This window comes from Pseudorca crassidens, chromosome 17 (genome assembly GCF_039906515.1).
Source record: "Pseudorca crassidens isolate mPseCra1 chromosome 17, mPseCra1.hap1, whole genome shotgun sequence".
NCBI lineage: Eukaryota > Metazoa > Chordata > Mammalia > Artiodactyla > Delphinidae > Pseudorca > Pseudorca crassidens.
In genome coordinates, this window is record NC_090312.1 from 42,541,563 (window position 1) to 42,560,378 (window position 18,816).

Below are 18,816 nucleotides of genomic sequence, written 5' to 3' on the forward strand. Positions count from 1 at the left end.
TTCAAGGTAGATTCTGAGAAGTAAAATTACTGCAAGTTTAGAAGTTTTTACACATGTAAACTATTAATACGTACTCTGAGATTGCCATCACAAATGCCATTTCACACTCTCATGAACGGTACAGAAGAGTACTCTGCCCTGCACCCTCATCCACTCCTGACATTTTCATTCTTTAAGAATTTTGCCAGTCTTGTGGATGAAAATCATTTTTCGTATACATTTCCTTGATAGTGAGATTGAACGTTTTTTCACATTTCCTCATGGATGTCTTATGGATGAAAATCGTTTTTGGTATACATTTCCTTTATGGTGAGATTGAACGTTTTTTCACATCCTTATGGATGTCTTATGGATGAAAATCATTTTTGGTATACATTTCCTTGATAGTGAGATTGAACGTTTTTTCACATTTCCATTAGCACATCATTTCTTAACACAATGCCTGTATTTCTTCCAAAAATAATAATATTGTTTAAAGACAGTGTATATCCTGTGTTCTTGCTTTCCTTTGAGTAACTGTGGTCAGGTTGTTGGAGCAGGTCAATTTTCAGTTTGCATCTCTAGGGGCAAGAATCATTTGCATTACTATTTTCTACAACTTTACTCAGCAATAAAACTGCTCAAAGACGGTGAAAGGCTAGGACTGCTAAAAATCAGATTACCCAGTAGAGTATGCCAGAAAACACCTAGCATCCTATAGTGTACCCAGCAATCTTTCACTTTTTTTCCTGACAAATAACACATTTCCTGACAAATAACACATTCTAGCACACTGTCTGGTTCAAAGTGAGAACTTAACAAATTTAATTTAATTCTCTTCTATTGAAAGAATGAAAAACAAAGTAATTGAAAATTGATGGCATTTCTGTAGAGCTATAGTTCTTTGGATAGGGGCTGTATCTAGATTTACCTTTGTTTTCTTTGGGCCTTCCTCAGTGCTTGGGAACATTTTTACAGGTGTTCAGCAGTTGATTGAATGGAACTGTGTTCAAGTATGTTCTAATTCATTCTCCTATCTGGAGAAACATGTATATCAGGAGAAAATAGGCTTATTTGTTTACATTGTTATTTATCATGTTTCAGACAGAGATTAGAAAATATATCCTAAACACGCAAATTGGTGGCCTTGCAAATGACTAGACTAGCTGTTTCCTTTCATAGCTCAAATTGTGTGAAAATGGCTAAATAAAGATCGTACTCTAATAATAGCAAATGCGATTTTGTTGTGTGCAGTCTTAAGGTGTTATTATGCTGTTCTTACTGTGAATGGTGTTTTTTACACATGCTAAAGCGGGCTAGCATATTCATGTACGTTACAGCTGGAATAATGCATTGCTTTAAAAACATAATTTTTATCTGCTTTTTAGATTTAGTGTTCAACAAAAATTTCTTCTTAAGTAACTGAAAAAAAAAAACAAAACACGGTGTTTATTGTAGACTGTAAAATGAAGGAGAAGCTTAGCTTTACCGTGGAGTCTGAGCTGGGTGTAACCTAACTAGCTAGAGGATATGCAATTCCTGATTGACAGCAGGACCAGCATTATGCAGATTTTGTAAGAGAGAACAGCAGCTCAGAAACAGTGATTAGGGTCTCTGTTAGGAATCACTACATTCACCACTCATATCTTTAGTTTTTCATTTTTCTGTCTACTGGATTTGTAAACAAATAGTACAAAACAGTTCCTCTTTTGTTTTTATTAAAGTGATACCGCAGTGCATTTTCAATCTATCAGTTAGGCAAACGTGTTGGAATTCGATATTCTCCCTAAATTAGCTAATTTTTAGCTGTGTTCCATGCTTATCTCTAGACCTTTGTGTATTAAATCCTACCTCGAGCTGTTCTCTTTATACACAAGTGTGTTTTGCTTGTGCCTTCCTGTCTTCTTCAGTGAGAAGCTTTATGTAGGTCAGGCTTGGCTTAAGCAGATTTCCTGAACCTGCGTCAGCTTAAGCTGGAGGAATTTTAATAAACCCTCCCCTGTAGGCGTGGGCCTAAATGAGGCTAGCCTAGTTAAGCCTGATCTTTTTCTGTTTGTGAAAAGAGCTGAGCAGAGCTGAAGGCTGCATGGTGGTTTCAGAAACTGCCTACTTAATTTGAAAAGAACAATGGTAGGAAAAGCTAGATCTTCCAATTTTACCTTATCTGAAAAGCTTGATTTGTTAAAGCTTGTGAAGCCATATGTTAAAATTCTGGAAGAACACACTAACAAACATTCAGTAATAGTGGAAAAGAATAGATGTTGGGATATCATAGCAGTTAACTATAATGCAAGTGGAGTAGACCGCCCTCCTCGAACAGCGCAGGGCCTACGCACTCTTTACAAAAGGCTCAAAGAATATGCCAAACAGGAGCTATTGCAGCAAAAAGAGACCCAATCAGATTTTAAAAGCAATATTTCTGAGCCAACCAAGAAAGTTATGGAGATGATTCCCCAGATTTCCAGTTTTTGCCTGATAAGAGACAGGAACCACATACAAAGGTAAGCTTTATTTTATTTTGTTGTGAAAATTATGGCGCCTCCTATCTATTGGGCTCTGGCTTAGTTGTGATAAAGATATGCATAGTAAGCATCCCCACTACGGGAGCAGTGAATAGTGTCTTTGTTTTGTATTCTTAAAAAAGAAAAGTGAGGCTATAAGGAATTTTTCTGCTGCACTGGATTTAAGCCACTTTTTATTGTCTTCCCCTCCCCCTTCCCTCCTTCTGTAGTTTCTAAAAAGTAAAGGTTAGGGAGGAATAAATGGGATGTAATTTGTGACATTACCTCATAAACTTTTAAAGCTTTAAAATTAAATTGTTTAATTAGCTTCTGAGAGATACCTTTTTCTTATTTCATTTAAGATTACATTTCATTAGAATTTTCAATTTTGTATAAAGTTAGCAGTTTCAGGAAAAATGGAACCCTTGCTTTTTTTTAATGAATTATCAGTGTCTACACTTACTGAATATTAATTGAGCTAAAAACCTAAAATGAACAATTAAGTAAACTTGTTAATGGCATCATAGTATATATTAAAGTTTAAAGTATTTTTAAATGTACAGTTTAAAGTATTTTTCTAACTTAACATTCAAAATAAAAAAGACAAGAACACAAGAAAAGGAGTTAATGCCTAATTAGGGATTCAGATTACTTAATAAAACTAAAAACTTTTGTTGTTTTTACACAATAATGGTCTAGTTTCACTTTGATTTGGGGTCATACAGGAAAGGGTAAGCTCTCCCATACTATTCTGCAAGGGTATCAAATTATGAATTTTAATATATCAATAAGAGCAGCTGGATTAGAAACAGTTTTTTTGGTTGAATTTGTGCTCTACATAAGTACTTGCCTGGAAATCTTCAAAAACTATTATCCTGCTGCTGATTCAGATTTTAACCTCTGGCAAAAGATAAAAATGGCAGCTACAGGCTTCTTCTGAATCATTTAGGGTAATTTAAGCAAACTGTAAACTCCTTGTTAGTTGAGGAACCTTCAAACAAAACTTTACAAGGTACTTTCCTATTGATGGAAGAGTCATTATATAAGCAAAATTATTAATTACCTATGAAATCCCTTTGAAGTTAGGGAAGAAATGGAAAAACCTTTTTAGCCAAACATATTTGTTATTTTGATAATTTACTAGGATAATATTTTTGAGCCCAGCTTCTTACCATATACTTCTTATTTCTAGTTGATAGCATAGTAAAAAAATAGCACCAGTGGGAATCCAAGATGTGGATACACAGTATATTAATTCATGGGGTCACTGCTTAAACTGTTCACTGTGATGACAGATGATTAAATCCTAGTATGCTGAATGTCCAAAAAAAAAAAAACTCCACAGTAAGACTGTTTTATACTCATTAAAATTTTTTCCCTCTTTGAATCATAAAGAACAGTGGCTTTGTATTATAGGTATAAAACTACCTTTGGGGTATAGGTTTTTATAATTTGAAAACTACACGTAGAAACTGTAGTTTTATCAAGTTGTGTATTTTAAAAATACACTGATATAGAAGAAAAATAATATATAAGATACAAAGATATATTTACATTTTGACCGCTTGTGTGTGTGTGTATGTATGTATGGTATATATACACGTACATACATAGAATATATATACCTACACAGTCAATCTTTGGGACACCAACATTTCTCTGATTAAATGCATTGATTTACACATTTCTATACCTACTGTTTAAACAATCAGTTTTTCAGATTTTAAAGGTAAGAATATCAGAAATATGCCAATTAAATGCTTATTTTTGTTAGTGTGTCTGCTCTGCCACTTTCTCTATACTAGCATTTTAATTTATAATATATTTATGTACTTAATATACTTATACTTGTTTGACATCATCTTGAATCTTAATTATCTCAGAAGTTTATAATTCACTATCTTAATTATACTTCTATATAAATATGACAGTTAATCTCATCAAACTCTCTATACTTAATAAGGAAAATATTACTGCTTATATAATTTAACGTATTTAAGTATATACAGGTATTTTGTAAGGCTATTTATTTCTACAACTGACATTGATTTATGTCTTTATATTTACCTCTCTTTAACATCAGATTATATTTTGTGTTTTTATAACCAATTTTATCCTCAGAGTTCATATTCATACATTTTAGAAGTTCTTTTCTGTTTTATCATTTTTTTGTGACCTCTAAATCATTTTTAGGCTTTGTTATGCCTTATTTGTAATGTTTTAACTAAAGTGGAATGGAATATTCCAGATATAAGGCGTATTTTTAATTTACATGGGAGTATATTGTCTATGTTTAATTGTGAGTTTTATAGTCTATTATACATACTAATTTGGAAAAGTAATTATGTGGATTTAAAAAATTTAATTTATATCTGTTGTTTTAACTTTTTCCCAATCTAGGATTTAGAGATGTTAATAAAAGCAAATCTTACTAATTTGAATTACATTTATATTCCATTGTTTTGCTTTTGAAAATCATAAAATGACAAAAAAAGACAAGAATGAAAATGAAGGAATTTATATAATCTACAAATAGGTTTTTTATAACATACTAAATATCTTATTATTTCATTTGTGCCTCTTAGACAAATATCTGATATTTCTGGCAATTTAATGTTATTAGTAAGTGACATATGGGGAGTTTAAATTCTTTTCCTTATGTTCTACTTAAACTTGTTCCAGCCTTTTAATCATCCATGTAGAATGTATTCTAACCTATATTACTTATTTATAATTTATAAAATGTTATTTAAATAATGTGAAGTGTAGCATTTCCATTAATGTTCCAATAATCTCTTTCACCTCGATAACTTTTATTTTTAAGTTAAGCAGAAACATAAATTAAAAAAAAAACCCTCAAGAAACATTATGTATTCTTAATTCACAACTTCATGTTATACATGAAATTATTTAAAAACCAACAGAATTTTCAGGAACATTGTGTTTATGTCATAACAAATATTGTAATGTCAAAGTTTAAATTATGCTAAAACTGTAGTCGCCTCTAATAGGAATGCATATTTTATGGAAATTTCATGTAAATTTAATAAATTTTCAATATATCATATATAGGCCATTAAAAAAACATTGCATTGAAAAAACCCATTTCATTTATTCAATCATTCAACATATGATGAGCACCTGTGAGGTTCCAAGTAGAGTATTATACTGGGTACTGATGATCCAGTGGTAGATCTAAACCCTTGCCCTTGTACACTTCACCTGACCACTGGTTAAAAGACTTAAAGATCACCTGAGTCATGTAGTTTAGGATAGGTAAAGGGGAAACACCATTGCATCTGAAATTGGATAGTTAGGAGAACCCCCTGATAGTTGGGCATACCCAAAATCATACACAATCTTGTTTTTCCTGTGTGTGTGTGTGTGTGTGTGTGTGTGTGTGTGTGTGTGTGTGTGTGTGTGTGTGTGTGTGTGTGTGTGTGAGAGTGTGACTACTGAGAAATCAATACGTCTCAGAGATTGCCTTCCACTGTCCTGCTGGAAGTCATAGACTCTGGTGATTTTTAGATCAGGACAGGAGAGGAGAAGCAGGAGGTCTAGGACTAAGGTGTCGGGATAGCAAGGCCCAGAATGAATTAAATGACACTTTACACCATTTAAGAACCTCAGGCTTATAGGGACAATTGGTATCTCTTTGAAAGTATCAAAAATGCCTTTTCTTTTGTATTTACCTTGATAGCCTTGTGTAGTATTTGTAAGTTCCTGTTCTTTTAAGAGGCCAATTTTAAAGTTAAGGATGGAGATATATATATGTGTATATATATATATATATATATATATATAAAATTAAAATCCCAACCATAGTCACTTTAATTTATTATTGCAAGGGTTAAAAATATTTTTTGTTTCATAATTTTCTTTATAGCTTGATAATTTAATGTATATTAAATATGAAATTATGCTTTAAAATGCTCTTATATTCATTTGATTTACATTTTATAATGCTTTTTTGTGTGCTGTAGTGCAAACTTGGATGAGGAAGCACAGGCTGGTACAAGTTCACTACAGGTAATGTTGGACCACCATCCAGTTGCTATTACAGTGGAGGTGAAGCAAGAAGAAGACATTAAGCCCCCTCCTCCACTGGTTTTAAATTCTCAACAGAGTGATACTTTAGAGCAAAGAGAAGAACATGAATTAGTACATGTTATGGAAAGATCTTTGTCACCGTCACTTTCCTCTGTTGATATGAGAATGACATCGTCTCCATCTTCTATCCCAAGGAGAGATGATTTTTTTCGGCATGAAAGTGGAGAAAATTTTAGGTCACAGTTAGGGTATGATCCTCAGATTCTGCAAATGCTGAAAGAGGAGCATCAGATAATTTTAGAAAATCAAAAAAATTTTGGATTATATGTTCAGGAGAAGAGGGATGGATTGAAAAGAAGGCAGCAGCTAGAGGAAGAGCTGCTAAGAGCAAAAATTGAAGTGGAGAAGCTGAAAGCAATTCGCTTACGGCATGATCTATCTGAATATAATAGTCTCTAAGATTTTTTTTTGCAGTCTTGCAATTTGATAATTTTAATTTTGGCCAAATTACTTTCATTTGGGAATATCCTGAAGCAGAGTACATATTCTTTTTTTTTTTTGTGGCCACGCCGCACGGCATGTTATGATCTTAGTTCCCTGACCAGGGATCGAACCCACACCCCCTGCAGTGGAAGCACAGAGTCTTAACCACTGGACCACCGGGGAAGTCCCAGAGTACATATTCTTAAAAAATATTGTTAATCTCTATTATGAAAAAGGCTTTTTTGACAGGATTTTCTAATTAATTAATTTTCCTTTGATATATATTAAAACGCTGATTGGTATGGTTATAAATTTTTTTGTCTTCCTCTAATTTTTTTCCTAAGATGTTTTAATTGTTGGCCTTACAAAAGATGTTTTATTTTGGTTATTAACATATATATAAATAACATATATAAATACATAAGTATTCTTTCAAAATTCTGAATCTTCAGCATTTTTAATTAGCACTTTGAAAGCTGTATGTAGTTCAAAGTTTTTAAGTCAATCTAATTTAGAAGCAATACTAGCCTAATAGAAGCTTGTCTGTATGACATTGATTTTTATGCTTTCATTCTTTGACAGAGTAAGTCCAAGGATTTTAGGGATGGAAGGTATTTGGAGAACACTTTTTCCCACCTCAGTTTTGAGGTAATGAAACCGAGGTCCAGGGAGAACTCAATGATTTACTTGATGTAACAAAGCTCTTTATGGCAGAGCAATGACCAGCACTCAGTTTTTGTTTCTCTGTAATTTTTTTCCCCCTGCCATTCCACAGAAGTAAAAATCCACAAAAATATCCTACATGTTAAAAAATTAGAAACATTTATTTCATTAAAATTGCTTTTAAAAATTGGTGGGTTATGAAATCAGGGGAATTGTGTCAATTACCCCCTTCCTCCTCCTCCTTTTTTTGTCCAGCAAAATAAGATATTCTATTGGAGCTGTTATATATTTTGACTACAAGATTTAATACGTCAATTCATTTGCAATGTCTTAGTCTGAAAAAGATTTCTTTCACAGTAAAATCACAGTAAAAACTTTAATGAACAAAATTAAAATTTTATTTAGAATAAAAATAGCAAAAATTATATGTTTATAATTTATGATATCTATAGTCTTTTATGTTTTTGTAAATATTGCTATTTTAGTGTTTGTGGAAATAAAACCTTGATTCTTAAAGCACACATAGACATTTATGTTAAATCTTTAATATGTTTATTACTTAAGGATTTCTATTTTTGCTGGGACTGTGTTGAGGAAGGATATTCAAGCCAAGCTTTAGAATGGGGTAGGTAGGATTTCAGCCGTATTGGGGAGAAAGGATGTTTATGCCAGAGTGAGCAGCATGAAAAAGGCATAGAGAATGAGAAAAAGTGGGTCAGAGTGTATAAGCACAAATACAGTGCTAAGCCAGGTGATTTTTAAGTGATTTTAAGTGAGCATAGGGCCAATTAGGGATGTGATAATCTGGACAAGGACATATACCTTGACTAACTGGTGTAGCTACCCTTGAGCTCCAGCAGAATTTTTACATGCAGAAATGAGCCAGAAATCTGCATTTTTATGAGAAATTTTTATTTGTAAAACATTTGCAAATAATTAAAATTATTTAAAATAATAAATAGACGAAACATGTGAATGGGCCTCATTCAGCCAGTGGGCTTTCGGCTCATGGCCTGTGGTGTAGAGCAGTGGTTCACCAAGAGTAGACCCTGACCAGCAGCATCAGCATCTCTTGAGAACTTGTGAGATATGTAAATCCATTCCTTTCGGATCAGCAACTTGAGGGGTAGAGTACAGCAATCTGTTTTAATAAGTTCTCTAGAGATTCTGATGCAAGCTAAAAAACCACTCAAAGAACCACTGGAATAGAGTATTTTGAAACCTAACATGGTGCCTAAATCATATTAGATTTTCAGAAATTTTTGTTGAAGAGTGGGTGAAGGTAAATTGAGGGATATCAATTTGGAAGTTGGAAGCTGGTTGGTGCCACATTATGGATTACATTAAATGCTGTTTTTAAGGAATCGAAAGTGAATATATAATGGCAAGCCATGGAAGGCTTTTGACTAGGGACATATGACTAGAGCTCTGATTTAATGTCATAATAGCAGCATTTCAGGGTGGGCATTGTAGTGAGGGGAAATTAAATCTGAAATTTAGGTTATGGCTATAGGAATAGAAAGAATAAAAATAAAACGGACTCTTACAGTACTGTTTTAGCTTGTTGACTGCTTAATTTCATTGGTGTTTTGTATCTGCTGTTAGAGTTAAGTATTTTATTATAAAAATGCCTTGAATGTATGATATATCCCTTTGACAATTTCATCTTTAATCTGTGCTTTGACTTTTCTTTCAGTCTAATGAATCTTATAATTCTTATTTGAGGTAATGTTTTTACAATATTATTCCAGTAAATCTTTAAGGTAGTAAGCTTTAACTTTTTGAAATGATTGAAAGCAAATTACCATACAAAATGTAATTCATGTTATAATCTTAGCATGGTACTACTCAGAATTGTTAATGAATGTTCAATTTGAATGCTGACTTTGTACAGCTAAATCAGTTTTCCAGGTGTGTTCTGTGGAACATTAATTCTGTGAAATGTTTTTAGCCAAGTTATGTGTTCAGAAAAGTGCAATATACATCTTTTTTGGTGGTTAGATTCTAATATAAGTGTGGAAGCTAAAAATGTATACTATATAAAATTGCCCTTGAAAATTTTTTTGCTGCCCAGAAAATAGTGTAAACATAGTCTGCTACAGTCTATTTTTCTCCAGCAGTGTTCAAGATTGTTGTTTCGTTGCTTATGTCATGTGACAGACTTGTTAGCATGTAGGGACCGAGTAGAATAAAAACCTTATTTTACATATTTTTAAACAACAGAATTACACTCATTGCAGTGAGTTTACTGCAGCAGTTTTTCTGAGTCAATCTTGTTTAATTTTAATCTGCAAAAATTAAAGTGAATGTGGTTCTGCTCCATTTTCATTGCTCCATCTCCCCACCTATGCAATTATAATTAGCATAGTATAGTTTATGGGAATTTCTGTGTAAAGAAGACTTGTTTGATGACTGAACTCTTTTTAGAGGCTGTTTATTATTATCTTGCAGAGTATCTTAGGGAAATTATGAGCTAAAGCTTTTTTCTTTTTCTTTCTATATTGAGACTTTTTTGAGTTTTTGACTACTTACCAACTTACATTAGCAGTTTTTGCTGAGGACAAGTTTCACTAAGGGGAATATATAAGGGCAAATTCTATTAGTACCAATGGAATACAATTGAAGCCACCAGACATCCTACTATAGAGAACTGTTTGGGGCTGTGAGTTTACTTACGAAATGTAATGCTGGAAAAACATAGGAAAGAGTGTTTTTATTTTTAAAATGTAGACTTGGTTCTGTAGAAATACTATTTCATCCAATATATTAGAAATTTAGATAGTGCCTAGTTATTCTTGCCACCTTCTTGTCTTTTCTTATCCATTTGAACTTAAATGGATGTTTGTTTTTTTACAAGTTATGATTTTATAAACCTAGGTATGATTTATAGTGACATTCTGAAAAAGTTAATGAAGCTCTTTCATTTCTAACAAATGCCAGATTTCTTAAAATATTCAAATTAAATATTTTCCTTTTTTGTATAATGCGACATCAACTTGGTGTTATTTTATTTTTGAAAGATTCACTCTACCCTATTGCCTCTTTACTTACATGAAAATGTTTGAAATATGAATTATTTTCCATGTGCCTTCTTTTAAAGTAATGTCAAGTTTTAAATAGATATGTTTAAATAATTAAGTGTGGTAAATTGTAATTAATATATACTGTAGATGATAGTGGTTAAATGTGTTGTTAATACATGTTCTTTTAAATACATGGTAATACATTGTACTACTCTTTGTGTGTGCCATGAAACAAAGAATTCAGTACTATAGAGGTAAATTTTTTTGATGAGGCATAATTGAAATATATTTCTTTAGGTGATATAATAGATGCCAAATGTACCATGTCTAAATTTCATAATATATTTATTTTTTTCAAATGTTAAGATTCACAAATTCTCAAAATCAATTAAATATTTGATGGTGACTTTGATTGTAAATAGTTAAAAATAATTAGATGAAATATGGTTGCAGTACTTAACAAATACAAAAGAGTAAATTCTTAAAATATGCAACCTAATTAAACATTAGCAGTCATGCTAGATCTTGTATATAATTTTGAGAAATTGGTTCCGTATTTTTTAATGTATCTTCTTAAAGTTGTTTCATTAAAAGTAGCAGCTATAATGTGAATTTATATAATTTATTTTTAGTTTTCAATTCCTTTGTAAATAGTAGAAAGCAAAGTAAATAAATAAATAAAAATACCACCCAAGTTAGCCCAAACAATTTAAACTAAAATGGATGTATCATTAGACTTACACTTTGTTAGTAGATCTTTCATGAGTGTGAATTCACCTCTGTTACAAAGATTAAGAAATCCTTCAAATGTATAGAAACGAAAAAATTTATAGTAAACATTCATATGCCTACCACCTACATTCTACAATTAATGTTTTGCTGTATTTGCTTTATCACATGTTTATCTGTCTATCCATCCATCCATTTTTTATTTTTTAAGAAAACTTATTTTAAAACAAGTTGCAGAATTAGAATACTTTACCCATAAACACTTCAGCATGAGTATTATGAACTGGAGTTCAGTATTTATTTGTGTGTTTATGATTTTTTAGGTAAGATTTACAAACAGTGAAATGCACAAATCTTAAATGCACCATTTGATGAGTTTTGACAAATGACTACATCTGTGTAGCTTAAACCCCCATCAAGATTTTAAAAGTTATCACCCCAGAAAGTTCTCTCCTGCCCTTTCCTAACCAATACCCTGGTACCTCAGGCAACCACTGTTTTTAAAAAAACACTAATTTCTAAAAAAACAGATAAGTTTTGCTTGTTCTATGACACAGTATAATTGAGATCATATATAGTATAGATCCTTTGTTTCTGTTTTTTTCACCCGTCTTAATGTTTTTAATATTCATCCATCCTCTAATCAGTAGTTCATTGTTTTTTGTGGCTGAGTAGTATCCATTTTATAAATATACCACAGTTTGTTTATCCATTATCTTTTGACGGACTTCTGGGCTATTTCCGGATTTTGGCTGTTATGTATATTATTGTATAAATGTGTTATGGACTTAATGCTGGATTAAGGAAGATATATGTTTAACTTTTTAAGAAACTGCCAGACCTTTTCTCAAAGTGATTGTACCATTTTACACTTCCCTCCATAGTGTATGGATTACTATTTTTTTAAATAAAGCTTTGCGTGTTCATTGATTGGAATGTCAGAATTGAAATTGATGAATAACTTTTTTTGATATTTAAATGAATTTAAAATGCTGGGCAGATAGTTTAGATATCTGGGAATATTATAGTTTTACTGATTTTTTTTCTATTTTAGCACTTTTTGCCACTTATTGCATATATGCTTTGACATGAAGTACTGAGAAATATGATAAAATGTATATATAGTCCCTGCCATGCTCATGAAGTATCATTCTGAAAATGATCTTTAATGCAAAGAAATAACTTCTAGGTTTATTTTGTACGTAATGATACTTGTACTTAGTTGACCTTCATTCTGTTTTGTTAAAGAAAACTGGATGATTAGCAGTTTGAAGTAATTTGTATATTAATGTTTGTATATTTTTTAGTGTAATAAAAACTATGTTTTAAATCTTATATTTATATTGCAGTTATATGTTAATGCACATTAAAAGTTCTGGTAGCTTTTGGTAATTTTGAAACTCAAAAAATACAGTCTGCAAGAGTATTTACATTTTTTATTGAATTTGATGATATATGAGATTTTAAATTTTATTTGCTCCGTTGAAAACTGTGTGTGTATTTAGAATTGTTAAAAAAAAAGAATATTAAAGGCTTGGGTTTATGGAATGCATAATTAAACCATGCAACCCTAGAGTTACTATGCTTAGGACTCATTCATTAAGATGATAATGTCCGGGCTTCCCTGGTGGCACAGTGGTTGAGGGTCCGCCTGCCGATGCAGGGGACACGGGTTCGTGCCCCGGTCCGGGAGGATCCCACATGCTGCGGAGCGGCTGAGCCTGTGAGCCATGGCCGCTGAGCCTGCCTGTCTGGAGCCTGTGCTCCACAACGGGAGAGGCCACAGCAGTGAGAGGCCTGTGTACCGCAAAAAAAAAAAAGATGATAATGTCCACTATTAATATTAAAATGACAGTGTCTCCCCCTTCCTCTTTTATCAAAGCATGGTTTTAAGCACTCTTACCTTGTGAATCTTGCTGTAGGCATTCAAGCCTCTTGTTTATGAAGACCATTTTTGGTGTTTATTTGGGAAGTAAATTACAGGGTCAAGGGGGAAATAGATCAGAACCAAGTTCAGAAACAAAAATTACAGGTAGAGTGGAATTGTTAGTGATGGTTAGTCTGGGATATAGCAAATTAGTCATTATTTTATACATTACAAATAGTCTAGATGAAGGCAGTTATGTTCCATATATGTTTAATTCCTAGTTATCTTCATTCGACTTTTTTGCAGTCATTCACCCTCTCCCTTCCCTGCCCTATAGCCTACATTTAAAATGGGGCTAAATGGGAAGGGACTAGTGCAAGATGATGATGATAATGGTAGTTAACATTTAGAGAGCACTTACTGCATGGCAAGTACTGTTCTAAGTATCTTATATATATTAGCTAATTAGATGAAATATGGTTGCAGCAAGTCTGTGAGGTAGGTATTAGTATTACATTCATTTGGCAATTCATAAACTGGCAGAGGGGTGAGTAACTTGTCCAGGGTCACATAGCTAGTAAGGGACAGACTCAAGATTCATACTCAACCAGTCTTGGCTTCCGAGTTCATGCTTTTATCTTTCTTCTGTTCTGCAAAAGAAAGGATATATCTAATTCTGAGAATCTTATGGTATTTCAAAGTGATTATAAGAAATTCTGGATTTTTAGAATTTAACTACTGTCTTTTGTTCTAGTCAGCTTTTTTTTTTCTTTTGCAGGGGAAAGTTTGGACATAACAGCATAACAGTCAGCTCCTGAGAATATAACAGGATATTTGACTCTAGGAATGTTTTTCCCAGCCATTTTTGATGAAGACACGCTTTTTATCCCCTCTTTAACAGCAATCCTGAAGAATTTCACTTTTCTGTTAGATAACCAAGTAAAAAATGGGAACAAATTTGAAAAACGCAGAAAGATATTGTCAGTTTTTTTTTTTTTTTTTTTTTTTTTTTGCCGTACGCGGGCCTCTCACTGTTGGGGCCTCTCCCATTGCAGAGCACAGGCTCCGGATGCGCAGGCTCAGCGGCCATGGCTCACGGGCCCAGCCGCTCCGCAGCATGTGGGATCTTCCCAGACCGGGGCACGAACCCGTGTCCCCTGCATCGGCAAGGTGGACTCTCAACCACTGCGCCACCAGGGAAGCCCTGTCAGTCTTTTATTTAGTGTACAGAGACTGCTACTGGTAGAAATAGTGTAAAAAGGAAACTAATTGAAATTGTCCAAAATTGCACATCACAGATTTTTTTAGAATTAAAAAACTGATCAAAGCATCTCATCTTTTTCGTTAATGCTAAAACCCTCAAAACTTTATCTGGAAAAATCAAGGTTCGTGAAACAACAAAACTAACACATGACAACTAACTTACCTAAAAACTGGTAACTTTTTTTTGACTAAAAACTAATGGAGTAATACAGTCTTCATAATATTTAGGCAAAATATGATTTAGCAAAACTGTATTTGGTAGAAATTATAGTTATAAAAGAAAATTCATGTTGGCAAAAGCTATAATCAGGAAAATACTATATATAAAGAAGTGACCGATGAATCAAATCTTTGTAATAACATTTACTTGGAAAATAATCCTGACTGTACAGTATGTACAATAATGCAGCTGGGTTCAAAGTTAATTTCTCAGGCTACTTTCTTAATGAAGATTAATTTTAAAATTAATTAAGTAAAAAAATTAATTTTTTACCATCTTTATTGGAGTATAATTGCTTTACAATGTTGTGTTAGTTTCTGCTGTATAACAAAGTGAATCAGCTATATGCATACATATATCCCCATATCCCCTTCCCTCTTGCATCTCCCTCCCACCCTCACTATCTCACCCCTCTAGGTGGTCACAAAGCACCGAGCTGATCTCCCTGTGCTATGCAGCTGCTTCCCACTAGCTAGCTATTTTTTTTTTTTTTTAGCTATCTATTTTACATTTGGTAGTGTGTGTGTCAATGCTACTCTCTCACTTCGTCCCAGCTTACCCTTCCCCCTCCCCGTGTCCTCAAGTCCATTTTCTACGTCTGCATCTTTATTCCTGTCCTGCCCCTAGGTTCATCAGAACCACTTTTATTTTTTAGATTCCATATGTATGTGTTAGCATATAGTATTTATTTTTCTCTTTCTGACTTACTTCAATCTGTATGACAGACTCTCGGTCCATCCACCTCACTACAAATAACTCAATTTCTTTTTATGGCTGAGTAATATTCCATTATATATATGTGCCATATCTTCTTCATCCATTCATCTGTCAGTGGACACTTAGGTTGCTTCCATGTCCTGGCTATCGTAAATAGAGCTGCAGTAAATATTCTGATACATGACTCTTTTTGAATTGTGGTTTTCTCAGGATATATGCCCAGTAGTGGGATTGCTGGATCGTATGGTAGTTCTATTTTTAGTTTTTTAAGGAACCTCCATACTGTTCTCCATAGTGGCTGTATCAATTTACATTCCCACCAACAGTGCAAGAGGGTTCCCTTTTCTCCACACCCTCTCCAGCATTTATTGTTTGTAGATTTTTTGATGCTGGCCATTCTGATCGGTGTGAGTTTTGATTTGCATTTCTCTAATGAGGTAATTCTGCTTTCATTTAATATTTTTATAATCATGAAGGAAAAATGTGCCTAGAATCAAAATGGCAGTTTTGAAAACTACCTGTTGTTATGGGAATATGATGATGCCCAAGATCAAAAGAGACCCTCCTCTCAACACTTTATAGTTTAGTGGGGAAGGTTTACATTAAATCATTTGTCACATAATTAATTGCTGAGTTAATGCTGAGATAATAACGCAACTTGACGTAGTTTGGCAGTCAGGGAAATTTAAACTATGGAAAGCTGAGTAGAAGTTAATTTAGATCAGTGTGTTGGAGGAAGAGAGGTAGAAGGCCCTTTGGCTGGAAGTAGTGTTTTCTTCAATACCTTTAAGACAAATGCATGATCAGATTTACATTTAAAAATAGATATAGTAAGTATGGAAAATGGCTTTAGGGAGTAGAGGTGGCAAGAGAAGACTTCAACAGAACTGTTTGGAAGACCCAACAATAATCGTACAGTAGTCCAGACCAGAGATGATGACTTGGAAAGAGTAGAGATAATGCAGAAGGCAAACAGTACACAGCTTTGAGAACCATGGAGGGGATAGAATCATCTGGGTTTTGTGGTTGATTGGCTCTGGAACTGAGAAAATGAAGAATGTCGTGGATGATTTCCAATTTTTGGCTTGAATAAGGGTGGTAGTACTTTCACTGAGAAATGGGAAAACTGAAGGAGGAGCAGTTTTTGGAGAGAAGAGAGGTGGACCTGGTGAGTTGGAGATGTTTATGAGACATTCATGTGGATCCAATGGATATACTGGTATACTTACAGATCTAGAATCATGATCTGGGCTAGAGAAAAAATTTTAAGTTAGTACAGGGAAGGTATTGAACCCATGGGAGTAGATGAGCTAATTTTAAGGAGAAGTGGTGCACAGTGAGGGGAGGAGGGCCTAGAACTCAGGAAGAACTCCAATAAACAAAGGTTAGACAAAAAAGTAAGAACTGGCAAAGATGTTTAAGACACAGCAACCAAAGGAGGAGGAAAATTTGAAGTGTGTTAGAAGCTATAAAAATGGAGTTCAGTATTTCAAGGTAGAAGTGGTCAACATTGTCCAATGCTTTTTGAGAACTGTGGTCAGGACTAAAAAGTAACCTGTGGATTTATTGACAAAGAGCTCCTTAGTGGCTTTTAACCAGGCAGCTTTGGGGGAGGATCAGACTGGAAGCCAGATTGGAGAAGTTGAGGAGTGACTGGGAATTTGAAGAAACGGAGGGAGTTAAGTGGGTGTTTGGGTGCTTGAAGTGGAAACATGGGGGCAGGCAGTATAAGTTCCCTTTTTATGCATGTGTTCTAGTTTATCCCTGAACATAACGCATCACAGAATAACTTTATTTTTCCATGCTGTGGCCTTTTTCTGTGATTTATTGTGGGGAAAGGAGTTTAGCAAGTGGGAAGTCAAGAGTGATCTTTTTAAGAGCTCTTTATTACCCCTAAAATAATGCACTAATTATCCCTCATTGTTTCTCTCATTAAGTTTCTCTTAATGAGAAACTAATTCTCATTAAGAAATAAAAAGAATCAACCTTTGGACCTGTTGCTAAAACATAATCATTTATTGAGTTACAGAATGATGTTTAATAATTTCTAGTGAGTGGGCTTATTTCAACCTGGCACATTTTAATCTGTTAAATGCTACATGTTGCCAAAACATAATAGTTTTCTTTTTTTAGGGGGGAGGGATAGAGAGGAGTGTTTAAATGACGTGGACTTATTTAAAATTCCACAAGTTATGTAAAATTTTATTACAATAGAAGGTATAGTGAATTCCTTATATTAAAGAAGATGTAAATGGATTCTTGATTCTTCCAGCAACAGTCAACACTTTTTAAGTGTTAGCCTTTTACATACTAAAATTTAATAGTGTTTTATATTTTAATTTTGACATAATTTCTTATAATTCAGGTTCTCTTTAGTGCCTGTTTTCTACTCATAGACTTCACTGAAATTTTGTAATAAGATAAGAGTTTGGGTTTAGAGTACATTTTGGGCAATCTATAAGTTGTTGGATGAATGAATGTTGAGGGTTTTCAGATCAGATTGAAAATGCAGTTTAAAGAAATGAAACTTATTTTAGGTGCATCCTTTATAGTGTGAAATTAGAGGAGTCAAGCAAAGAAGAGATGTATATATATATAAAAACCACTAATAATGAAATTCAAATTATAATGTTAAGTAAATGCCATTTCTGTCTATTAAATTGCTAAAGATGAATGTTTACACAAAAATCTGTACATAAATGTTCATAGCAGCTTGATTTGTGATAGTTAAGAGCTAGAAACACTTCAACTGTCTGTCAGTATTCCGTACAATAATAAGGAACAAACTTGATACAGGCAGCAACTTGGGATGAATCTCAGAGACATTATGCTGAGTGGGAGAAACCAGCTTGAAAGGTTGTATACTGTATGATTTCCATTTATTCGACATTCTCAAAAAGACAAAACTATATTGGTAGAAAACAGATTAGTAACTGATTAGGGTTAGGGTCTGACTAAAAAGGAATAGCCTGAGGGAGACTTTTGGAGTGATAGAACTCTTCTATATCCTGATTGTAGTAGTGGGTAAATAAATTTATACCTGTGTTAAAATTTGTAAAACTGTACACCAAGAGAAAAAGTCAGTTTTACTGTATGATAATTGTAACAAAAAATAACTACAGTTAGAGAAAAATTGGTAAGGTAATATATTATGCTGATATATAGTAGTGAAGTGGATCCTCTCCGTTGGTGGGAATATCATTGGTAATATCATTATGCAGATATTAAACACCATTTTACTTTTTAATTTAATGATATGGGAAATGTATTCACAATAATATATCAAAAGAGGAGGCTAAAAAACTCTACATCATAATTCCT

The 18,816-nt window shown here is 33.3% G+C and overlaps 2 protein-coding genes across 5 annotated transcripts in view; both read left to right on the top strand.

Moving 5' to 3' along the window:
* RAD54B (RAD54 homolog B) overlaps positions 1–18,816 on the top strand; it is a 94,270-nt gene that overhangs the window by 35,330 nt on the left and 40,124 nt on the right. The window contains exons 1-2 of one of the 4 annotated variants that reach the window (XM_067711763.1): positions 2,387–2,480; positions 6,464–6,509. The exons of 2 other annotated variants lie outside the window; for them this stretch is intronic. The gene's annotated coding sequence lies outside the window, so the exon portion shown is untranslated. Of the gene's footprint in view, positions 1–2,340; positions 2,481–6,463; positions 6,510–18,816 lie in introns of those variants that run through there. One more of the 4 variants, XM_067711764.1, reaches the window with a different exon arrangement.
* On the top strand, positions 1,953–12,763 carry FSBP (fibrinogen silencer binding protein). The gene is made up of 2 exons (XM_067711765.1): positions 1,953–2,480; positions 6,464–12,763. The coding sequence occupies exons 1-2, from the start codon at positions 2,107–2,109 to the stop codon at positions 6,987–6,989; spliced, it is 900 nt and encodes a 299-aa protein (XP_067567866.1). The 5' UTR covers positions 1,953–2,106; the 3' UTR covers positions 6,990–12,763.

Coding starts and splice junctions, on each gene's coding strand:
- FSBP (XM_067711765.1), top strand. CDS start 2,107: ATGGTAGGAAAAGCTAGATCTTCCAATTTTACCTTATCTGAAAAGCTT. Junction 2,481..6,463: donor GACAGGAACCACATACAAAG/GTAAGCTTTATT, acceptor TGTGTGCTGTAG/TGCAAACTTGGATGAGGAAG.